The 23,811-nt window shown below is 46.0% G+C and overlaps 1 protein-coding gene across 1 annotated transcript; it reads left to right on the top strand.

The window, feature by feature from the left end:
- Positions 1-1,747: 1,747 nt before the first annotated feature.
- VWA1 (von Willebrand factor A domain containing 1) lies at positions 1,748-23,248 on the top strand. The gene is made up of 6 exons (XM_007429852.4): positions 1,748-2,153; positions 11,857-12,420; positions 18,951-19,229; positions 19,856-20,128; positions 20,406-20,675; positions 21,468-23,248. The coding sequence occupies exons 1-6, from the start codon at positions 2,084-2,086 to the stop codon at positions 21,506-21,508; spliced, it is 1,497 nt and encodes a 498-aa protein (XP_007429914.1). The 5' UTR covers positions 1,748-2,083; the 3' UTR covers positions 21,509-23,248.
- The last annotated feature ends 563 nt before the right edge of the window (positions 23,249-23,811 follow it).

Raw genomic sequence — 23,811 nt, 5'->3', positions numbered from 1 at the left:
ATGAGGGGTCCAGAAATTTGATCTTCAATCCATGCATGCTCAGGAGAAGCTTGGAAGATTTTAAGCCCTTTGACTTCTGTCTCTTGGCCTGCAGTTAAGTTGCCAACTTCCCCCCAGGACTCTGCAGCTGTGCTTTTTGACAGCACTCAACTTGGCAGAGAGGGTCTGGAACTGGCAACCAAATGAGATTGGGCTACGGATACTTTGCAGATGGCACCCAGAGTGTGCCAATTTCTTTGCAGAGCCTGGCCCCGTGTGCAAACCGAGCCCCCACTTTTGTATGAAAGGCAACTGATTTTGAGTTATGCATGAAAAAGTTTGCATCACGCTAGTCTGCAAAAAAATGCCAAATATCTCCAGGCAGATGTGGATTTCTCCATCATTTGCACATGTGTATGTGTGTGTGGTTTGGCTCTTGCGAGAGGTTACTAGGAAAAACAACAGCTTTCTATATCCACTGCGCAACTTAGCAGGATAGATGGTGTTGAGATTGGAAGGAAATTCTCAGTTTTGTTTTTTCAGTTCTCTGCACTGGGAGATTTGTCATTCAGTCTGACCAAAAGATGATGGAAATTTGGAAAACCAACTGTTGCATTTATACAAACCCATCACAGTTCTACTCTTTGTGAGGTGTCATTTGGTCAGGGAAATGGAAGTGACCTCTGGGGGTGGGGGGAAATAAAATAAAATCTTCAAAGTTAAATTCTGAAAAGCAGAAGAATTTGGTAAAATTGAAGGCGTTTACTGTGACATCTCCGCGTGGAAAAAATGATTCTTTCCTCCCACCCTTGGCTGGGATAGTAGTAAAAATACAGTCAATTGCTAAAGCATTGGTATATTTTATAAAGGGAGAGGATGTGAAGAATGCCATCATTTTAGACACCTTGAAGAAACTAGGGTAGGCTGCAAGTACAATTGGTTTGCATTGAATTTTTCCAAAGGGAAACTACTATAACAGAATAACACACTGCAGAGATTAAAAGGAGCCTCACCTATAAAGTGAAATATTGGCGAAGTTGCTTGGGGAAAATATGATAGATACCTAATTTCAGCTTTGACTGGATCAATAAATCCCTTATTATAAGAACTGATTTGCCCATTTTTCCCTCCTCTGCATCAGCTGCCTCATGAGAAATTAATCCACCACAATCTTTCCAACCCTGGGTCTCCAGGCCAGGAAAAACTTTGCTTGCTGAATACCAGTGGCTTGTGAAATTTCTAAAAATTTCACAGGAGCTTTCCTCGGGGGGCGGGGGGAAGTTGGCCACCTCCAGTCAACTTTCAACAGTTCATTTGAAGCTTTTAAAAAATCTCATTGGAGTCAGGGGGATTTATCTCCAAGAATAAAAAATAAATACAGGGGATGAAGGTATAAGTTTCAAGTGAGATGGATTTACTATATGCTTAACTTTTTTTTTTTTACAAAAAGGGCTTGGTTCCTGCATAATTTAACATAGCTAGAAATTTGAACAAACAGCTTCAACAATCTCCCTTCTAAATTACTATATATCAAGGCTACTGGGGTTGCCAACTTCCTCCCAGCAGACAGATCTTCCCCCTTCTACCCAGCACCGAGATCACACTCTCTTGCTCATCCTTGCCCACCAAAGAAACTGAACAAGCTGCCAACTTCTTCAGAGGACAGGCGCTGAGGTAGTTTGAAATAAGCTGGCACAATCCCTTTCTGCCGCCTGCCACTGGATTTCGCCCTCCCCGCTGAGAGTCAGCCCTGGCGAGGGGAGGGGAAAGGACTTTCTGCTCCAGCCACTCCTGCCAGAAAGGATTCATGACTCGGGGGAGAGAGAGGGAAATTAAAAAAAAAAGAAAGGAAAGGAAAGGAAAAGAGAGGGACAGAAAGTAACTTGCGGAGATTTCGCAACAGCACGGGGAGGGGAAAAATATGTATATGCTTCAAAGCTGGGGAGGGTAGCTATCCTAGTCAAGGCCAGGGTAGGATAAAAGCACCATCAACTCTCCGGCTGCAAGGCATGAAAATATGCCTCAGTCCAGACACACGCTTGGCCTTGCCAATGTCAAGGCGGCGGGTTTAGGGTAACTGCTGCCGATCCGGAGAGGACTTGCTATGAGTTCCCCAATCCCACTGCTTCTGATTCTCTGCCTGCACGGGGTCCTGGGCCAAAGTCCTCAAAGAGGTGAGTGGCTTCCAAGGAGATTGGGGTGGAGGATCGGGTTTGGGGTTTGGATTCTGGGGAGGAGATCTCGCAAAGCCCACTGTTGGCAGGTCTGCAGGGATGCAAATGCAGTGGGGCATTAAGAGACTTGCTAGTTCAAGGGGTGCCCTGGAAAAGGCTTTCTGGTTTGAGGAAAGGAAGGTGGAGATTGGGTAAACTGCCTTCCTATTTCTCAGCACATGCTTCAGAGGAGAAACAAATGCAACCCCAAAGCTTGAGATTTTTTACCCATGTAAGGTCGGTCAAGCCATGCCAGGTCTCTGCCCCATGGCAGTTCCAAGGCTCAAGTTCTCATGAAGCCCTAGCAAGCATCCGAGAAATTGGAGGGGTGGGGGGATACAGCGGGGGTCTTTATTCTGTATGTTGTTTTGGATGAATTTTGTGTGAACCTGATGGGCGAGAAGCTGAGAGAAGGCAGAACCTGCTTCGGAAAGGACCAGCTTTAGTTTAGCTAGGAAGGAAAACCTCCTCCTGGAGTTATGCAGCGAGACTCCCCAAGGTCTGGCTGCCTGGGGAGGATGGGGCTCTACAGTCCAAGACAGCTAAAAGGCATCTGACGGGAAACTGAGGAGCAGGGAGACTTAAAGGGATTGCTTAGATGCAGATGTTGATCCATTCATCCATCCGTCCAACCTAGTATGGGCTGCTGCTGCTGATGGAAACCAGGTTTCAAGCAGAGAAGGATGTTTCCCGGAGTGACATGAGATCCTTTTCACTTGGAAGTGGCTGGAAACTTCTGGGTGCATAGTGGCTGCCCTGTCACTGAGTCACATTAGGTATGATAGGTGAAACTTTTGGGCCCATTTAAGCCAGTATTATCTGCTCTGGCTGGAATCTTCCTCGAAGGTCTCGGCCCCTTCATTCTTTGAATCTGGAGCTTCTGGTTGCTGAATTTGAGGCTTCCTGCAAGCAAGGCAGAGGCTGTGCTGGAAAATTGGACTCCATCCTGCTTGGCTCCAAAAATCGAGGTTAAATAGGTGGTCACTCTGAAGGTGACATTTTCTGGAGAACTCTCTGACCCAAAGCCAAAACGTGTGGTCCTGATGCAGCGGAAATCAATGTTGGCCAAATCTGCCTCTTAATTTATATGTCGGCGCTTATTCCAATCTCCCAAATAACTTTTGTGCCATATGAACCCTTTCTTTCTTGAGGTGCGTTTGCTCTTACTCACAGCCTGTAGTGGGGTCAAGTTGCATTTCTACACCTTGGTTCCTATATGGTTATTGTCAGTGTTGGCTGGGGATGATAGGAGATACGATGACAGTCAGGTTTCTTTACAACAAGCTTCTGAGAGCAGTGAAATTAAAAAGATGTTCCAGTAAAGAAAAAGAATCATCCTTTTTGTAGCTCTCCTATGCTTCGTCATTCTTCAAGTGCTTCACAACCCAACAGCCATCTTCAGCTCTGTGTGAAGAGCTGTCCCATGGTTGAGGGGGCCAAAGTATTTCTTTTGCTGTTTACCCAGACAGGTAAGCTCCTGAGCTGACGAGACAGGGAATCTTGACTATAGCTGTGGAAAAATCTTTGGAGATAAAGAGCAATTTTGTAGTGGGCGTGGATTTTCCTTCTCCGTACCAGCAAGAGAGTAAACTACGTGGCTTTTAGGTCTCCTCCAACTGTAACAAGGTGACATCTTGGCAAGGGAAGAGATGTTGCACTTCTTTCTCTGTTCCTTTTTCCAAGTTCCTCTATGCTACTTTTTCTTCTCCTTTAGGTTTGGAGGATGGGGGGGAAGAGAGAGAGATGTATCCAGAGGATTTATGCTGATCTGTTCAGTATAGGGTGGGAAGGATGCTTCAAATTAACTTAGTTCTATGCATGACAGGCTGATATTTGAAGGGCTTGAGAAATTATCTCTTCCTGTAATTCCCGTCTTAAGCAACAAGATTTTTTAAAATTACCTCTAACTTTTTCTGCTGATGCAAGGGAAGTTCAGCTGCACATCTTTCTATGCATGTTTGCTTTCTGAAGAAATGGGCACAGTCACACTGGAGACCAGGAACTATAACTGGAGCAGGGATAAATCCCTGCTTTGTTTAATCTGATGTTTACATTTGAAAAAGCTCCAGAAGTGATTTGTGTAAAATCAAAGAAAAAGAAAGTAGGCTGTCCCTGCAGGCTTATGATCTCAAAGACATGATGCAAAGGGCAAGGGAGATGGGAACAGAAGATGAAAAAACACAAACGCAAGTCCAAGTTCTTATAAACCATTTGGAACAGTTTTCTGATATAATCTAGCCCATGTCCACTCTGAACTAACCCTGTACAGCTTCAGCACTGCAGCCCTAATTTTTAAACCATTTTGTCCTAGATAAGATTGTCTCTAACACGCTACTGATTGGTGGCATTTGCCCAGTCGGTTTCACCATATCACAAGAAATCTAACAGCTGCATTTGTGCCAGGCTTCATCTGGTTTTGCCTTCATCTAAGTGGGCTTTCAGATCAGCCTTTTGGTTGGTTTGAGTTCACTGGGTTGTGCGAACCCAGAAAGCGGGCTAATTCAGCAACAGGTTTAAGGGTGCTGTGTGAACGCAGCCGTCGTGTTGACAGGATGGTTTGCCCAAAGGGAACGGCGGTTAGTCCAAACTTTGTAATTGTGGGCTACAAGAATGCACTTTTTCGAGAACTGGGGGCCATTCTTTCTCTGAGCTGACAAGCCCAGTCCCAATTTTATTTTATTTATTTATAAACCCTGGGGGTTTGGTAGTACAGTAGCAGCTCTTGGTTCCACTTTTGAGAAACTGTGGCAACTGATGTACAAAGATATGGCATCACAGTTCTGGCACCCAGTTGTCCCCCCCCCTGGCATCTAATGCCCACATTCACTGCATCGCCACTTGCCTTTTGTCACCCACTTGTAAGGCCTGATAGAAATGCAAACGTTTTGCTGACATAGCAGGACATTTGCCTTTGCTTATGTCTTGCTGGAAAAAAAGAGCAATTCTAAAAGGTCATATGGGAGGAGGAAGAGGAAGAGAAAGATCAATGTTAACGTTGACGTTTTGCAGCTAGTCACACACACAGCCATCTAAAGGGGGAGCACCAATGAGTCCGAGGCCCCAAATTATCTATTGAATGGTGGACTGTATCTAAATATTTCCATTCAGTCCTCCTAGCCAAAAGCCATTCTCCGCTTCTGTGAATTTGTCTAATCTGCTTTTGCCCTCTAGATATGTTAGGTTTCAATGCCCATAATTCTCTTTGGCTGCACAGGCTAAGAATTCTGGGAATTCGCTACAGCTAGCATCCTACACAGCTAGAATCTGCACACACAATCCCACAGTGATCCACATCTGGAAAAAAAGAAATGGGGCAATGGGATTTCTGGAAATCTGAGCAGAACTCCCAGTGAAGCCAAACAGTGGGGTTTGCATTGTCCTCTGCACTCCAAAAATGAAAGCCAGTTGGCTTCAGACACCCTTTTGGGAAGGAAAGCTTGCTTTGCACCCTCGTTAGGTTACCAGGAATGTGACAGTTTAATTGCTGATCCTGCAACTGTGTAACTCAAACAGGCCGGAAAACCATGGACTCCAAAGTTTAATTAATGCGTTTTTCATTCCTAATTTCCCACAAACATCCCCAGGTTTGGCCAATATTTAACATCTTCTAGACAGACATCTTCCAATTGGGAAGCGATCCAGGTGAGGATCAACTCCTTGCCTACGCAAGCCAGGTTTCCAGTCCAGACTAGGGTCTCCTGTTCTGAATGAAAGAACAATTCACTTGGCCCACACCCCATCCTATGACTCTGAGGGAGATGAAACAACCCTCACTTTCTAGGCACAAATCATTTCCAGACAAAAGCTGCCTTTTCTCCTTCAATGCCGGCTTATAGGCAAGTGGGTGCAAATGTTGTGGGTGGACCAGCCCAGAGCTAATGTTGCTAATTCTACACAACCAGGCTGGAAGCATACCCTGGAATCTTTAGTCATCTGCCAGAAACCAAGGATGCTGACAAGGACCTAAGATGTACAGTATCATCCCCTCCAGCTTTCCTTTAAAGCAACTTTCCATTTCCACCAACATCCCACTAAGGGCTACAAAATCATGGCTGTGCCACAGGTTTCTCCTTCAAACCCTATCCCGTCCTACATTTTCTTGGGAGAAGGCCTTGCTCCACCCAGCAGAAATTACAGTTCCTGTTTGAAGTCTATGCAGAGTGGATTTTTTTTACAACAGTAACGCCTTGGACTAACCTTAAAGAGGCACACATTTATGACCCCATAGCTACAGTTCCCCAAAGCTGATGTCCTCCTAAAATTGCTTGTCCTTAATCTGTCGCTGAATTTTCTTGTGCAATCAGAACAGCCATTTGTTCCATGGGAAAAAGAAATCTGCAAAACGATTAACCAGGACCAACCAACATGCCATGCAAAAGAAATGTATGCATTTTCATGTTCTCGTCATCTGGCAATACAGGACAAAAGCAGAAAGGGGGAATCAAAGATAGATAGATAGATAGATAGATAGATAGATAGATAGATAGATAGATAGATAGATAGATAGATAAACAGCTGCCTCCCTGGAAATTGTTAAAACTTCCTCAGCCAAGTGACATCACCCTAACTAGCATCCTGTTTTAACAACAGCCTCTTGGAAGTCCCCAAGAAACATATAAACAGGATGTGAAGCTCTTCCAGTTTGCCCCCAGTGCTATACTATTTAGTGGTATACTCCCCTTGTACACGGAGGTTCCATGTTGTTCTTTGAACTTTCAGTAAGTCTTAGAGCTCTGTTTCCCCCCTGAAACCACAGGATCTGGGAAGGAAAAAAGCCATGAAAGGTCTAGGGTAGTCTGCGCAGCGAAGAGAACCAACCGGCTTCTCTTCCCTGACCGTGCTACGTTCTTGCATGTGTTCTGATCAGAACGTGGAAGAAATGGGTAGAAATCAAGAGGCAAAACACGTGCGCAGACCCGCAACGGGAACAACACAGCCCTCACCCCAGCCTTTGCCTGCTGAGAAATCAAGGCAGGCAGGCGTGATGACAGAATTAGCTGGTTGGTTGCTTCGCTTGGGAGCCCAGAAAAGCTCACCCAGGAAAATGAAATGACTTTGTAAAAAGGCAAACATGGCTGGCTGTACGAGAGATGGGGTGGTAACTCAGCAACACTAGCTTTTGAAGTAGGAAGGGCTGTGTCCAGTCCCTCCCTTTTTCAGCAGAAAGGATCCAGGGATAGGAAAATGCCTCTTGCCAAATAAAATTGGAGAGCTATTCCTTATTAGGAACTCTACTGGGCAACCTAGCAAATACTAGTGAACTGTCTCCTTTGTTAAGGGAATAATAGGGCAATCAGATAAGAGGGAATGCAAGCCAAAATGACATAGACTACCCTGAGCCTTCTGCGGGAACTCAGTCAAAATATTGCTGGAATTATAACTGATGCTGGACATCAGTGACAGACTTAATATAATAAGGTTTGCTTTGCGTTCTGTCTCAGCTTAACTGCTCCCAGTGCTGGTATATTTCTTCCTTGTCGTCCCGGACTGCGCATATGGCCAGAGGAAAGGTTAATTATTAAAAAGCACAATTTAGTGCCTTCCTTTAATGCAATGCTCCGGAAAAGGAGTAGCTCTGTTTATTTTTGATGGCCAAATTCTCCATCTTTGCTGGAATTCCAGGAAGAATCCAGATCGGGAGAACTTCGGGACGTTTGGAACTTGATGTGATGGAATGGGATTATGAAGGCCAGACTCAGGGAGAAAAACATTGTCTTTCATCTCCTGAAGCGCGAGGGAGAGATAAGAGGATGAGACTGGCACCTCCCTGAGGAATTCACAATGTTGTGGGTGGCATTACTTGGGAGCTGGGGTTGGAGTCTGGGAAGGCCTAGCCCAAGGAACTCCAAGAGACCATGTAAATTCAGTCCAGCAATGTTTATTAGCTACAACCTCTAGCAAGAATCTTCCCAGACTGAAACCCCAGCTCCTAAGTAATGCCAGCCACAACATTGTGAATTCCTCAGGGAGGTGCCAGTCTCATCCTCTTATCTCTCCCTCGGGCCTCAGGAGATGAAAGAAAATGTTTTTCTCCCTGAGTCTGGCCTTCATAATTCCATTCATCACACTGGAGGACACTCTTGGTACACCAGAAAACAGCTGAGGGTCATCTGCTGGTCAGGGACAGAGATCAACTATGTGCCTATACAGTATGGTGTAGTGAATCAAATCAGGCTCAGGAGCCTTAGGTAACCAGTCACCATTCTCAGCCCAACTTCACAGGGTTGTTGTTGAGATTAATCGCTCCTTGAGCGATTAGCAGGAAAAGCAGGAACAGAAGTTGACAAACAGCCGGCCTAGGAGTTAGATTTCCCGTCATTCCAATGAATGTTCCGACGACGTGATGAAAAACAGTCGACAGCATTATTTTCCCTTTGAGGTGCACCCGCTAGAAAGTAATCAATGTAGCTGGCTAGAAATGCTGTGTAATTCAGCAAATACAGGGATGGAACAGAGCATTCCTCTTTTTTTGTTTTTAACTTGTAAAATGTTTCCCCCTTCTCCCTGGCAGTGCTCTTTATGATTTATTCTCTCTCTCCCTTTCAGGTACAAAACTAGGTAAGCTAAGCTACAGTCCCACTGAGGCTTAAAGGTTTTCTTTACAGCTAGCGTTAGACCAACCTTCTGTTTGCATAGCACAATTCCTCCCCTCCCGTCTGTGCATTCTCGGGGTAGTTAATCTAAGTCCGTTGCTATGTAAGTACATCAAGAATAACACTGCTGGCATCTCCATCTGGTTCTTGTTGTTGGGGGATCAGGAGCGTTCTCTTGTTCGTAAACAAGCTCGTCTGTGAATTTCCAGGGATGCACATAAAGAATATTTGTTTCATTCATCTGGTCATCGTCATCACAGTCATAGTTGTTTTTGTTGTTGTTATTATTTGTACTACAAATCCTAAAGCCTATAATCCTACAGGGCAGAACCTGGAATTATCATCCTGACTTTCTCTCTCAGAATCTGGTCCCACGAAACGGGATGAACTGCAGCTTCTCTTCTTTTGAACCTAGGACTGAAGGTGTCCAAGAAGCTGAGAAGATCCCCGAGTCTAGAAAGCAATCCTATCAGATACGGTGTGTGTGTGAGAGTGTGTGTGTGTGTGTGTGTGTGTTTCCGAAGAGTGAAACAGCTTATTCCAACTAGTGCCCTCCAGAAGTTTGGGGATTATTAACCATCAACCCCAGAAACTTGGAGGGCAACAGGCTGAGGGAGCTGGCATGACATTTAGGAGTAGGAAGAGCCAGAAACAAGGGATGGACCATCTTCCCCCTTGAAACTCCGAGCTACTGAGTACAGCCAGGCTTCCCCACCATCCATCAGAAGTCCTCCTTTCGGATCCTGTCCTGCCTCTCATTCTCCCAATCTTTAGCAACTTAATTTAGGTTGTGTGCAATGGCCTTACTCTTTCCGAGCAAGTGCCACTGTTAATAAAGGGGATCGCTCTCAGTTCAACTGGGGCCAACTGAGTTGGGAGGCCATGCACTCGTTTCTATGTCTCCCATTTACCTGCCTTGCCCCTGGAGGCATCTGAAAACTTCATCAGGCTGCTACTTCCTGGCTAGTGGTGTTCTGAGCCCTACCCAGCACATTTCTTGCCTCCGGCAGTGTGTAAAAACATACCAGGAAGTTTTCTGCCAAAGATTGAAGACGCCTTTTGTCATTCCTGCTTTTCCTTTCATAGTGCAAAAGAGGAAGAGAACAGATTTCAACCTGTCCATTCCCGGCCATTCGTTTTGCTGTGTCCTGCTGTATGTCTGCCTGCCTTCTCTGACTCTGCTACAAGGAGGGGGGGCTTTGAGGTGGATTCCACCTCCCATCAGCCCCAGCTAGGAGAGTTGTCAGGGATGATGAGCACTGCAGTCCAAGGTCATTTGGAGGCCCCCTTGGCTTATGTGAGAGATTTTGCTTCCAGGCAATTCCTACAGTATTTCTTCTCAAAGATACACACAGATAAAGACAGTGGAGGAACATCCTTCTCTCCACGTTGACCAGCAAATGCTAGAGTGATTCAAGTGTTCAACTAGGATTGAGAGGAGCTAGTCCTCAGGAAGTTAGGCTTGCTCTGTCTACCCCATCTCAAGTACTTCACCTTTCTCTTTCCATGGCCATGCTCTCCTCGCCAATCCCTTTCCATGGTCCATGGGGGTGGCACTGCTTAGCTGACGCCCACCAGACATCTTGAGCAAACATCTTGAGCAAACATATTCCATCAGAGCTGGTGATTTACTGCTACCTGAATATTTCTTATATCCAATGTCTGTGGACTCTGAGGGCACCAGCGGAGCAAGATCTTCAATTGATAATTGAGGGACTCCAGCCATGTACATTTCCCACAATGTCCTTAACATCCCAGGGCACTATGGGACACTGATGTCAAAAAAAAAGCCACAAAGAGCTCAGGTAGATGGGCAGGAGTACAGGTCCTAACTCAGAGCAGATATTCATGCTACTGGGCCCAGAAGCTCTTCAGGGATGCCCACTGATGACTCCAACCATATCTCTGCAAGGAATCCTCTAAGCTCTTTGCCCTGGTTCTTCGGGAAAAAGAATCTTTGTTGGTGGGGAGCAAGGCAGCCCCTTTTCTCTGATGCATTCAGACAGAATAAAGGGCACCGCCTGTCATTTCAGCTGGCTTCTGGAGAATCAGGTTCAGCGCCATCTCATTTTTCAGTGGCAGCACAAATCTCTCCCCTTTGCTTGAAACCACCCCTGCTTTAACATGGAACATGGAGAAGAAGCACCTCTGTTGAGATTTAAGGGTTGCCTCATGGGATGTGTGTGACAAATTCATCCTTATTTCTTGCCAAGTGTCCAAGGGTGTGCCATGAGTGGGGAGGGCAGCATTGCCCAAAGAAGAAGGAGAGCCTGTTTCTCCAAGGAGGGAAAAGATGCTGTAGCTGCAGAACATCTGATTTCCATCATGCGCTCCTGGGAAGGATTCCACTGTGGCAAGCAGCTTGTGCTGGCAATTTGTAAAACCTGCATGGGTCTGAAGTGTTGGTGCCACCCATCCAGGGTCCAAACCAAAGAGTTCTCCAAAACTCAGACTACGATTTGGGAGCCCAGAGGTTAAGTGGGACAAATTCCAGTTGGCCGAATGGGAGGTGCTATCCCGTTTGGGGTGCATTTTGCCTTGCCAGAGATCTGTGTCTGCATCTGCAGAGGCAAATTGATTAATTGGACTGTTCGTTTCAGCATCTGGAATGCCCCCAGAGTAGCTCAGGCAATAATAAGAACCAGAAGTCCCTGCTGCTTGCAAGTTTAGGACCTAAAAAGACATGGTAGGAAAGGAAAAGGGGACAGAGGGGGGAAAGAAAGACAAGAGAATTCAGTACGTGGATGGGAGGTCTCCAAAAAGGCTGTAGGCTAGACTGGAAAGTAAAAAAAAAGGGGGGGGAGAAATAAAATCTCAGAGCATGGCAGAGCATGTCTCTGAAGTCATCCGGAAGCAAGCTCAATTTGTTGAGTGACTTTCATAAAGTGGTAAAATTTCCAAGTGTGGTTTATCTCAGTGGGGTTTACTCTTTAGAAGTGTGTGATTTTAGGGTCCCAGTGGATTTTGACTTATGTCTTAAACATGTGAAGGCCACCCTCCTCCTGGTGAGAGGAGAAAAACTGATGTCCTGATCATGTGACACTCTCTGCTCTTTTCCATGTGTTTTCCAGGTCTTCAACCCACCCTCCCTGATTTGGAGGGGGATCTCCTCTTCCTGTTAGACAGCTCTGGCAGTGTCTCCTACTACGAATTCTCCAGGATCAAAGAGTTCATTGCTGAACTGCTCCTCCCCTTTACCTTTGGCCCTCACGATGTCCAGACTGGCATTGTCCACATCAGTACCATGCCCATCTTGGAGTTCCCCTTTGACCGGCATCTCTCCACTGGGGCCATCCAGCATGCTATTCGCAACATCCAGCAGGTGATGGGGGACACCAATACTGGCAAAACCCTTTCCTTTGCCAAGGAGAAGCTCTTCACGGCAGAAGCGGGGGCCCGTCCCAATGTCCCCAAAGTGCTGGTGTGGGTGACCGATGGCTTCTCCACAGACGACATCTCCCAGCCGATGCAGCTTCTGAAGGACATGGGGGTTACCGTCTTCATTGTCAGCACGGGGCGTGGGAACTACTTGGAGCTCTCAGCTGCTGCCAGCCAACCGCCAGAGAAGCATCTCCACTTTGTTGACGTGGATGACTTGGGCATCATTACCAAGGAGCTGCAGGATGCCATTGCAGGTATTGGGATGAAATGAAAGATGGACTGTTTTTCCGACCCAGTGAAGTTAAATGGTATTGCTTTCACTTGGCTGTTCCTCAGCCTCATAAGCTTCTGCCCACCTCCAGGCCAGCCCAAATCCCAACGTTGCTCAGTCCAATGGCTCATATTCAGAAGTTGACTGCAATCATCCTGGCTAAGAGATGATTGCATTGCAGTCAACTTCTGAATATGAGACAGTGGACTGACTAGACCCCCTCTCTGTGTAGTTGATACAGTACTCTCTTTAAAAAAGTAATTTGTGTTAAGGACCATCACTATACCTTGTGGCATGGAATTCTAGAGGTTTTTTAGCCACCCTGATTTCTAGAATTCAGAGAGGAGGTTGGGTTATTTTCTTCCATCCATTTTCTTATGCCTCACTCTCATCGTCCCTAGCTAAATCTGCTGTATTAAGAGCTGGTTTAGAAAGGTGGGGATCCTGGGCTGGGTGCCACTATGAACCTCTTTCTCCTTGGGCACTGAAACGGGCTACTCCACTGTCTTTTCCTAACATGCAGTGCTTCATTTCCAAAGCATGGTGGGTTAAAAACCATGGACACCATTGCAATCGCTTGACAGCCAATGGGCTTGCAAGGCAGTGCCAGCAGTGTGAGCAATGCCTGGCATGGGGACAATAGACAAGGGGCACTGCTGCTCCCTCAAAACTAACAGCAGAGGGGTGCTCATGAGGCAGGGCACGCCCTCAATTTAGTGGCATTAAATTGAAACTTCTTCCAAGCAAGCTTTATTTTGGGGGAATGATCAGGGTTGTAACCAACGCTTCTAAGAGCGACGGGAGAGTTGGGTGGCAAGGGTTGCAGGTGGTATAAGTCCTGTCAGCTTCAGAGGAGGAAATAGAGGCTCCCCATGTCCATCAGTCCTGTTGTCCAAGCCAACAAAGAAACGCGGGTTGCCTGTCTGGCCCTCACCCACAGCCTCTGCTTCACTCTTTCACTGCTGCCAGCCAGAACATTGCATTGCAGCCACAGCTGCTAGCAGTTTAGAAATCCAGGAGAGTTACTATGCAGCTGGGAAAGCGTGTGCCCACTTCTTGCCAAATTTTCCTGCCCTTAATTTTAGGCAGGTTTGTTGCTGTTTGCTTTGTTTCTCTCTGCAACTCATATCCTTCCTCTTTTTCACCCTGAAGCTCCAGTGCTCAAAGTAAGAATCCTAGAAACTCACTGATGTGGTACAACAGAATCTTCCAAGATTCTGCTGCTGCAGGGATTGGGGAACCAAAAGCCCTTTAGAGAGCTAGCAATGGAAAAGTGCCCTCTGGGTTGAAATCCAGATTGCTTCTCTTGACTGCGATGGGGTGAATGCTTTTGCAGAACACCCAGCCGTGGGGCAAGGGAGCATTTGCTGGGCCTCAACTTGAACGCTGCCACACCCCTAAAGACAATTAGGTGCTCTTTGTAGTCCTGATCCTTGGTTACGTCAGACGCCTGGGGGCGTGAAAGATGGCAGGCCAGAACTTTATGGTGTCCCTCCATCTGTCTTCCCATTGTATGGTGCCAACACTACGATAGATTCTGTTTGTACAGGATCTCCACTGCTAATTCCACCAGATTCCATCTTCTCATCCCTGCACTAATATCTATGCAGAGAACCCTCTGGCATTTCCTGCACGTTGTGAGGTTTGCACCAAGAAGAAGGAGCATCTCCCCGAAGTGTATAGGTTTCATCGCCTGGGGGAAGAGGGCCCCAGGGAGGTTCCTACTTAATCCTCACCAGACTTGGAGCTGGCACCGCGGAGCACTCTCTTTTTCTGCCTCAAGGCTGTGGTTTTCCCAACTCCGGCCAGTTCCCATTTGCAACTTTTGAAGGACACAAAGTGACATAAGGTTGGAATCTGGGCTGCAGGGCTGGAAGAGCTGAGCCGCCTAGACTTGACAGCTTGGGAAGAGCCCCAAAAATGGCACTATGATATCACATCATATGAGAGCTTGTCAAAGGCTCCCTTTGTAGTGGCACAGAAGAGCATTGTTTTTGAGATGGGTCTGTCTTTCTCTTGAATTCCTCACGTCTGCCAATGGGGTGCTGGCAATTCTTATAGGAACTGGAGAGATGCATGACACAACTGCCTGCCTCTCCCCTCTGGAACACAGCAATTTGTTTGGTTGGCTAATAACACTAGTGCTTGGGGACACAATCTGTTCTCTACCAGCTCTCCACGATTGTGAAGAGGAAAAGGCACGACAGTCACCAGATGTAGTTCTAATATCCTAAGCCAGCAAGCAGGTAATCTGTTTTAAATCTCCCAGTGTAACAGGGGTCGTTTTTATTGTCCTGTGACCACCCAACCTTCCAACTTTGAGTCACTGATCAGGTCTACTGGCATGCCAGCCTTCAAGCAAGAAAGAATGGGAAAAATCTGGACAAGGGGAATGAATCAAAAGAGGCTGTGTTTCCTACTGCATCAAATAATATTCTCTCATTTTTAATCTAGTCATCCCAGATTACCTAGGCATACGTCCCTCTAAAGGAGGACCTCTGAAGGTCCTCCAAAACTGTGGAAGTGGTCCCCCCCAAGCTTCTGCAAAAGTAGTCATCCAATTGTAATTTTTAATGTGGTAGGAAAGAAAAGAAATATCACACACACGGGGAGTAATCAACTATATGATGTGTATTTAATTAAATCTAATTTTAATGAAATATACATTTCATAGGGTTGGAATCATCGGGTTGAAAAGGATCTTGAAGGTTTTCTAGTCCAGCCCCTGCCCAAGGCAGGAGTCCTCCTACCATCCCAGACAAATGACTGCCCAACCTTTCCTTGAAAACCTCCAAAGACAGAGTACCCATGACTCCAGGAAGTCTGATCCACTACCTAATAGCGCTCATGGTCAGGAAATTCCTCCTTATTTTGGAGTTCCCTTTGTAAAACTTCCAGCTGCTGGTACTTGTCCTACTCTTGGGTGCTATGGAGAAAGCTAATTTGAAGAAAATCAACACTGGTTCTTCTTCTGCTCTCACCCCCTTGTTTTCCTGGCTCCATTTCAAAGGCCCAACATGGCACTTGCTCTGAAATAGTTTGCTCACCTTTGTGTGTACAGATCTGTACAACCAGAACGAGATACTCAGAATCTCATGGGCTGCAAGCAAAGGACCAGGTAGATGTTAACCGAAAACCGAACAAGTGAGAGATAGGCGGTAACATTTTTTAAATAGTGGCACATGGGAGTTCTGGAGAATAGTTATGGCAGAGGAGAAGCTGGCTGGGAGATGGCCCTTATCAGTTTGGAAATGCAACAAAGACTTCCCAGGTAACTGAAGATGCAACTGGTACAAAAATTATTCGGATGCTCCCCATCCAGGCTTGATGGCCAAGCCAACTGAACAGGATGGCCAGAGTCATTGCAATGCTGCTGGTATCTAGAGGGAACGGGGTGTGGCAGGAAGACATAGCTTAAGGTCCTAGAGCCTCTCAGAAGGTTAGAATTGCCACCCTTTTCCTTTTCATTCTCTTTCTGTGCTGGGGTGACTCCCTTTGTGCCTGGGTGATCTCACCCTTCTGGCCTGGAGCTGAACATGTTTGCAGCCATTCATATCAAGCAATCGGCCTGACAATGCAAGCTTGTAGAGAGAGAACGCCTTCTTTTCCTTTGTAGGTATCTTTGCGGTCTCCTTCTGCTCCATCTTCTTCAACCGTTGCTCCCTTTGTGCTCTTTCTTCTCTTGGGCTCTGTAAAGTACTTGGCAAGGCTTCGTGTGGTTTCCACCAAATTCTTAAACACTCAGCCTTCCTCTCTTGCAGTTCCCTCCGCTTGACATTTCTTTTTCCTTGTAATTCTGGGCTAGTGTTTTAGCACTACATCCATTTAACGGCTTCTTTCTCCATGCTTCTTCGAGCTACATGGGGCTTGCCTTACACATTTAGGGTAAAGCTTCTTTGGCCATTTCCAAAGCACTTCACAGATGCATCTTGTTCTTTCTCAAGAACCATGCCTAAGAGACGAGTCTATCCCCTCCCCCCATATCACAGGCTAAAAGTGAGGAACCCATATCTCCTCCAGATGTGGTGGAGCATTGCCTTCCATAGCATCAATCCCCTACCTCTGAGTTCAACCCCTGCACACTGAGTTAGGCTACACCCATTGAGCAGACTGAGTTAGGCTACACCCATTGAGCAGACTGAGTTAGGCTACACCCATTGAGCAGACTGAGTTAGGCTACACCCATTGAGCAGACTGAGTTAGGCTACACCCATTGAGCAGACGGCTCTCACCTCTCCTCAGAGGTGAGAGCCAGACCTGGCATTCTGAAACCTGAAATTGTGCAGACCTTGAGAGCATTCAGCAGGCATACTTGGGTAGCCATCAACCCATGCTGTTCACTTGAGAAATTTACAAATCCAGGGCCTGCGGGGTGTGGTTAGAATAATCTGGGCTAGGCAAGGGCCAGAAGGGCTGGGCTGGAACCTCTTTGTACAGTAGCAAATGGAAAACGCTAGTTTAATCCAAAACAAATGTCAGACATTCACATTCATAAACCTGATGCTGTGTTTTAGTATTCAAGGCACAGGCCTCCCAGCTCACCAAACTGGCTTCGTTGTTTGGACTTCAGTGGCCACAACTAATTGGCTCTAGTTAACTGGCCATGGCTAGCTGCCAAAGGTATTGGTGGTAACTAAAAACAACCGTTCATTGGCAGGAGAGAAAGTTTCTCCTTCCCTCTGCCGATGAAAAGCCTTTAATTTTGTGGTTTTCTGTTAGTCCAGAGAATCACTGCCTACCAATCCAGAAAAGCTCATGTGATAATAAACTGGGGACTCTTTCAAGTTCCACAAGATGTTTTTTGTTTACGTTTTAGCATAGATCTTTCTGAAAGCAGCTTGTTAAATAAGAACAATGTTTCTGTAGCAAACCCTCAAAGAGGGGCTGTCTGCAAAAAACAGATGGCTAGGAGGTTAAACAAGAAGATTTAAGGGTCTGCTGGTTGGTTTTAAAACCCTGGCATGCCAACATGGCTGCATTCTCTGTGGGGATATGGACCTGCTCCTGAGGGCCTATGAGAAAGTCTAAACCTCAGACCATGTAAAAATATAGAAAGAAATAGGATGAATGGATACACAGATGGCCTACCTTCATACATTCATACATTCATAGATGGCATACCTTCACCAACACGTCATACGGGACTTACACATATAATACAGTGAAAGTATTCCTCTAGAGATCTGTCTCGGGGGCTTAGAGACACTTCAGTCCAGTTGATATGGTGAGACTTCTAGTATTTTGTTTAATGTTTAAATTTTTGGGCTAAGAGGGAACTTTCCCCATAATTGGAAATCCCCCATCCTCAGAGTTGCTGTCTTTGGTGCCATCTGCTGGAGGGATAAGAGATACACGCCTGCTTTTTAGAAAGCATTGCATCTTTTCAGAGGATGCAAATACACTCAGCCCTTCCCCATCGCTTCCTTTTCGACAGCAAGTTCCCAAAGGGCTGAAACTGGAGTTAGTGCTGTTGGTTTTCATGCAAAGGAGCTGCTCTCTCTAGAGGCTACAGCTCCCTCAGATCAGCTGCAGATGCATGAGAAGGGCCAAAGAGAAGGAAGCACCAGTAGATACCCAAGAGTGGGTGAGCAGCATAACGGAGGTTAAAAAATACTGGGGGGGGGGGGAACCAACATTCCCCACCAAACCTGAAGAGAAAATCATATAGCTAACATGATCCTACCCACTTTTTGTCACTATCTTGTACACTCCAACCTTCCTCCACCCAGATGTTAAGTAGAGTCCCCCAACTGCCAAAAGGAGTTGGTTCAGCGCAAACATGGTAGATCTGATTCAGCCTAGCACAATCATGAAAACCCATCAAATTCAGACTAGCTTAAGCATTCTAAACCATTAGATTTAGCCTGTCAAAAGCATGATAAACCAGCAGATTTAATCTGACAGAAGCATTATAAATAATCAGTTGTAGTCTGGCCTAAGTAGGACAAGTAGTCCATGAAATCTTCTGGCATCATAACTGCACTTGCTTTTTTGCTCCCACATGACATTCAGTTATTTCTTTTGCAACTGACATGATAATCAATACATTCTGGAAAGCGTGAAATCCCAGGTTTAGGGACCAACCCTGAAGTCGGGGAATCTTGGCTAAGGGAGAGAACAACGAACTAATTTAGGGGTGAAGGACAAGTAGCACGAGACACACAGACCTCTCTGCCAGCACCTAACCTCTGCTTGCCTCGCAACACCTGCCAAATAGGGCAACTGATCCATTCTGCCTAATGGTAGGGCTGGCCCTACTGGAAAATGCATTAGTGGGTCAAGGTCGTCAGCACAGTGTTCACCCAGCGGCTGCTTATTGAACAAACCCATTTCTGGGTTCACACCTTAAATCACCCATCGACCAAAGGACCTGACCTCGTATAACAAACTAAGCCACAGGTAAGAAAAAAATGAACCCATGTTAAAACTAAGTTTAGCAAATTGTAATGAGCGCGCAACTAGGCTGGTCATGTTGCAGGAACACAGCCAAGTCTTTCTTCTTTTCCCTTCCAGCCGTCATCCAAGCCAAGCGTCTGAGAGCCACAGACATCTCCACAAGCAGCTTCCGCCTCACTTGGCCCCCGCTTCTGACTCGGGACACTGGCTACTACATTTTGGAGTATGCCCCGAGTGGAGAACCCAGGCGGAAAGTGATTAAACAACTCACTGGTGACCATACCAACATTGTGGTGGATCAACTAGCCTCACAAACCACGTACGAGGTGGCTCTCATTCCAGAGTCCAATGAGCGATACATCCCACCGCAAACCACCAGGGTCACCACTCTGGAAGGTGAGACCAGGGATGGGGAAAGTTTCTCAGAGTATCGGTGGATAATTTCTAAGAACATATATCTGACCACAATAACAGGCTAAGTCCCCACCTTACCATTGTTAATTATGATTGCTCTTAGTAATAGTGGTGGAGGAGGCATTACATTCTGATTATTTTGACTGGACGTGCCAAAAGTTGAATCTGGGACTTTCCACAGGCAAACCAGGCTAACATCTAGTGCTAAAGCTTCCCAATGGGAATGAACCCCTTATGGACTTTTTGCTGAAAACAACAACAACTGGGGATTTATGAGTTTGACAATTAGAAAGGGTAGCTTACTGAAGAAGGAGATTATGATGTAACCTGAGAGAGAGAGAGTAAAATATAATAAATGCATTTATAACCGCTGTCAGAAAAAGCCACTTCTTTATAATTTTTTCTTTTTCTTTTCTATTGCTTTTTCTATTTTCTTTCTTGCTTATTCACTAGGTTTTCTTATTTTCTCTGTTTCTTTTCTAATATTTGTATCACTTTTATCTTGTTAAAAAATTCTTCAATAACATTTATATTTTTAAAAAAAGGAAATGAATCTTTTGCAAACGAGGCTCTAGGTAAGCTTTTTAATGTGCCTTTTCTCTTCACAGAGGTGATCAGCCCTGCACAGATTCTTATCTCAGAGTCCAAACCCCACAGCATCCGGGTCAGCTGGTCTCCCATCCCGGAGAACGTGGCCACCTATCAAGTCATGTACGGTCCCCTGACCAGCAACTTGGTCCAGCTGCAAGAGGTGGACGGGAGGCTCAACAGCACCGTCCTGGAAGACCTAGCGGCCAATACCAGCTACCTGGTGACTGTATCTGCCATTTATAAGTCTGGTAGGGAGAAAGCCCTCTCAGCCAAAGCTTGCACTCAGGAAGGTGAGTGGGAAAGAAGGAAGGAAGGAGGGAGGGAGGGAAGAATTGGGCATGCTTAGGATTCCAAACAGCTGCATGAACAAGTCTGATGGATTGTCATCTCTTGACTAGGCACCGTTGGGTGTTACAACTGCTATCATCCTTTGCCTGGCTTTCTCCTAACGGGGCTGCCCAGTTGGCTCATACCAGCACCAAGGCCTGCATTCACTTTTCTTTTCCCCCTTCCTGCCTCCATCACGCATTGTCCTCATTCTTCTTTCTTCTTTTCTCCAACGGCCAGAATACTCCAAAATAAAGCACCTCCACTTTGAAGACCTGAGCGCCAGCTCCGTAAAGGCCTCCTGGGATCCAGCAGGAGGGGATGTGTTGGGCTACCGTGTTCGGTGCCGGCGGCAAGCTGGCCCCTCGACCCTCCTCAGCGTCTCGCCACAGATCCACAGTGTTTTGCTGTCAGATCTGACACCCGGCAGCACCAATAAAGTGTGTGTGAAGCCTGTGTACAAGAGCCTTCCTGGGAAAGCACTGTGTCGAACAATCTATCGGCAGCCTGGTAAGAGGCGCAGAAAAGAAAATAATTTGGGCTCTGCTGCCTGTGGATTGTGTTTGGTATCTCAAGAGGTAATTCTAGGATTGAGGAATGGCAGAGAAAGTGGACTGAAACATGAGGAGGCTTTGCTGTTTTTAAAAATGCCCAGCTGCCTGCATTGTTATTGAGATCCAAAGTGCCCCAATTTGAACTCTCATCAGATGAAAATTTTAAAAGATATTATGACTGGATATAGGGGAGAAGGAGAAAGACAGTGGCTCAGAGGGCAGCACAATATTTTTGCCTGGATCACTGGAATAAGCGCAAGGTACAGGAAGGAGGTGGCCTGAGAAATTTAGCTTTTTCCTATGAAACGTGGGCCATCTCCTTCAAAGAACCTCCTCCAGTTGTGTCTGGCAGATAACCAACCAATTCATTTCCAGGTTTAAACGGGTGGAGGGAACAGGGCAGAAGTTTAAACCATCCCAAATAGGAGCAAGAAATTCAGGGTTCCCCAGTTTAATTGATGGAGCATAGATTGGAGGCTAAAAGGTATGGAATTTGCAAGGAAAGAGCTCCTCCTGGTGGCTATCCTGGAAAAATTCCCAATGAAGGGGAAGATTGATCCGAACAGGGGGTGCACAACACAGGGGATTCTGCAGAAGGCTTCTTATACTGCTACTTCCCGAGTCGCTTTCCACGTTATATAGCTATTTGTAAATTTTGTGCAGTGGCATTCTGCAGATAAGAGACTTGCAAGGCAACCGTCTTAGTCCATCTGCTGAGGGTTGGCTCTTTTGTCCTTTCCCTTTGCAGCTTCTGCAGTGGGCGGCTACAGGCACCAGCAGAAAGCGTGAGTGTTTGTGAACTAGCAAGACATCCCTGTGGATCGGAAGGCGAGGACTGGCCTGGGACAAAGGTATCAAGGACCCAGGATGAGGAGGGTCACTGTCCCGAGCCCTTTCAAGCTCCAACTACCCGCCCTGCTCTCTTTTGCAGCTGACTTACCTACAAATGCCCAAGATTTGGCTTGGTTACAGAAAACAGCCTCATTGGGACACTGGATCTTGCTAGAAAAAGCAATCCTTGGTCACCAACCTTTGTTTCCTTTCCTTGGTATTCCAGAGAAAGACTGGGAATTGAGTCCCACTTCCTTTACTGTTCTATTTATTTGTGTTCCGTGTTGAATAGGGGGGGGGGGCAAGAAAGCAAAGGGCTCTTGGTTCCTTTCTCCCATACAAGTGGGAATATTTGCCTTCCAATTTGCATTCTGAATTTTCCTTCTGCTTCAAAAGCGATTGCAGTTTGATTGGAGGGGGAAGGAATTAGAAGCACAAGGCAGATCCAAAATGATTCCTTGGCTGTCGTCCAAAGCAATGGGCCAAGATCTCAGCTGGTTGAACACTGTTGTTATCTGAATTAGCCATATGTAATAGATTCCTGTTGCAGGGAATTCCACAGGCTGAGGGAGAGCTAATTGCAAAACTGCTGGCCATTTATATTTCCTGTTTTGTTTTATGCACCTTTTCTCTGGCCTTGGAAGAAAACAGTCAAGACAATGAGGATGCAAAACTTGTTTTCAGGCTGAGAGTCACCTGAACCTTTGAGTGGTGTGCCGGGATCCACATTCCAAGAAAAAGGTGGACCAGAACAAAGGGCTTGGCAAGGGTAGGACAGAATTATGTGACAGAATAAAATTAAGAGATATATTTACTGAGCAGTGAATATGCTTACTCCCTTTCTATTTATTGGTTGCATCAAAAATTACATTTGTTGGGGGGACGCAACCAAATGTTTGGGGAGGTAAAGGGGGCCACCTCTGCCCTAGATACTAAGGAGCAGCAGAGACAATTACCTGGTAAACGGAGATAAAGATAGATGAAGGGCAAAGGAAGATGGCCAGAGGTCTTTAAGGGGTCAGTTTGGGAACAAAAAAATGTGCATTGTGCAAATGCAGACAGTGAGCATTACATGCGGCCCGATCCAGCTGTGACCCCTTGAATTGAACTGCGGCCCATGCAGAAGCCATGCTTGTCTGGAAATGTGAGATCGTTTGCCTCAAACCTGAGATCATCCAGTGAAATTGCATGTTAGATTCAGAAGACACAAAATGAAGCAGTTCTTCACACAAAGCGTTGGGCCCTTAGGGAAGTTGCTCCTAAACTGTGCTGGCCCTTTAAGGAATCAGCAGCTTGCAAGTTGCCAATGGAACTTTGAGCTAATCTGACCAGCTTATACAGCATTGCCAGCCAACCAGAGTTTAGGACCCTTTATTAAAGCAGTGAGCAAGCACTTGTTTTAAAAATACAGTATTATCATGACCATCCTGGGAGGTGTACTCCAGTCCATTTGGGGAGCTCCCAACTGGAGATGGTGATATGCAGGCAGAAGATCCCTACCGTAAGTCACCGCACCTTAGACAACTAGCACCTCAAGATAAAGTTCAGCTAGAATCCTGAAATGCTTGTTTTCTATGCATGTTTTGTTTAACTGTTTCATCATGTGAGCCTCCACCTGTAGTGAGAATTGAATTACCCCAGACAACAGTGAAATTTCTCAGAAGTAGGCAATGGGAAGGCAGTGTTTTTTTTTTTAAAGAGACAATCACAGTAATGCAAGTAACATTGTGGCTTGTTGCTCTTTATTTTTTTGAAATCTGAAAGTCTAAGAGGGCTTCATTCCTGCTTCAAGATGTGTGTGACGGTCACAGTAATCTTTATGTCAGAAACCATTTCGTTTTCTCCATAACTCTTTCAAGCATGGTTTTACTAATACAGTAGCCATTGTCTCCTCAGTTCCATTGTAATGTGCCTTTTGAAATAAGGTGAATTAAACAGAAAACAAATGAGACATATGAGTTAGAATATTTCCCCTTTGGGATATGGTCCCACCAAATGCAATGCCATGGCGTTCATGGTTGATTTTCAAGGAATGAGACTCTGGAACATTGTGATCCATTGACATGGGAATTTTGGAAACTGGGGAAAGAAAGAGGTTTCATTTCCTACAGGGTATTTGAGGGCACTCAGATCCTGTGTCGCGCCAGGAGAGATCAGGCCTACAGTAGCATTTAAACAGCCATGGGGTGGGAGGGAGGAACAACAGAGGTTTAAAAGGAGAGAAAAGAGCTGGTTAATCAGCTGACCAAAGTTACTAACCT

This window comes from Python bivittatus, unplaced genomic scaffold (genome assembly GCF_059951505.1).
Source record: "Python bivittatus isolate LINGU-HERP-01145 unplaced genomic scaffold, Pbiv_v1 ctg000090_np1212, whole genome shotgun sequence".
Taxonomy (NCBI): domain Eukaryota; kingdom Metazoa; phylum Chordata; class Lepidosauria; order Squamata; family Pythonidae; genus Python; species Python bivittatus.
This window is presented reverse-complemented; position numbering and strand designations above follow the sequence as displayed.

Excerpts from the sequence above, each read along its gene's own strand:
- VWA1 (XM_007429852.4), top strand. The coding sequence starts at position 2,084 with ATGAGTTCCCCAATCCCACTGCTTCTGATTCTCTGCCTGCACGGGGTC. Across the intron at positions 2,154-11,856 it reads GGGCCAAAGTCCTCAAAGAG|GTCTTCAACCCACCCTCCCT; the intron begins GTGAGTGGCTTC and ends TGTGTTTTCCAG. Across the intron at positions 12,421-18,950 it reads GCTGCAGGATGCCATTGCAG|CCGTCATCCAAGCCAAGCGT; the intron begins GTATTGGGATGA and ends TTTCCCTTCCAG.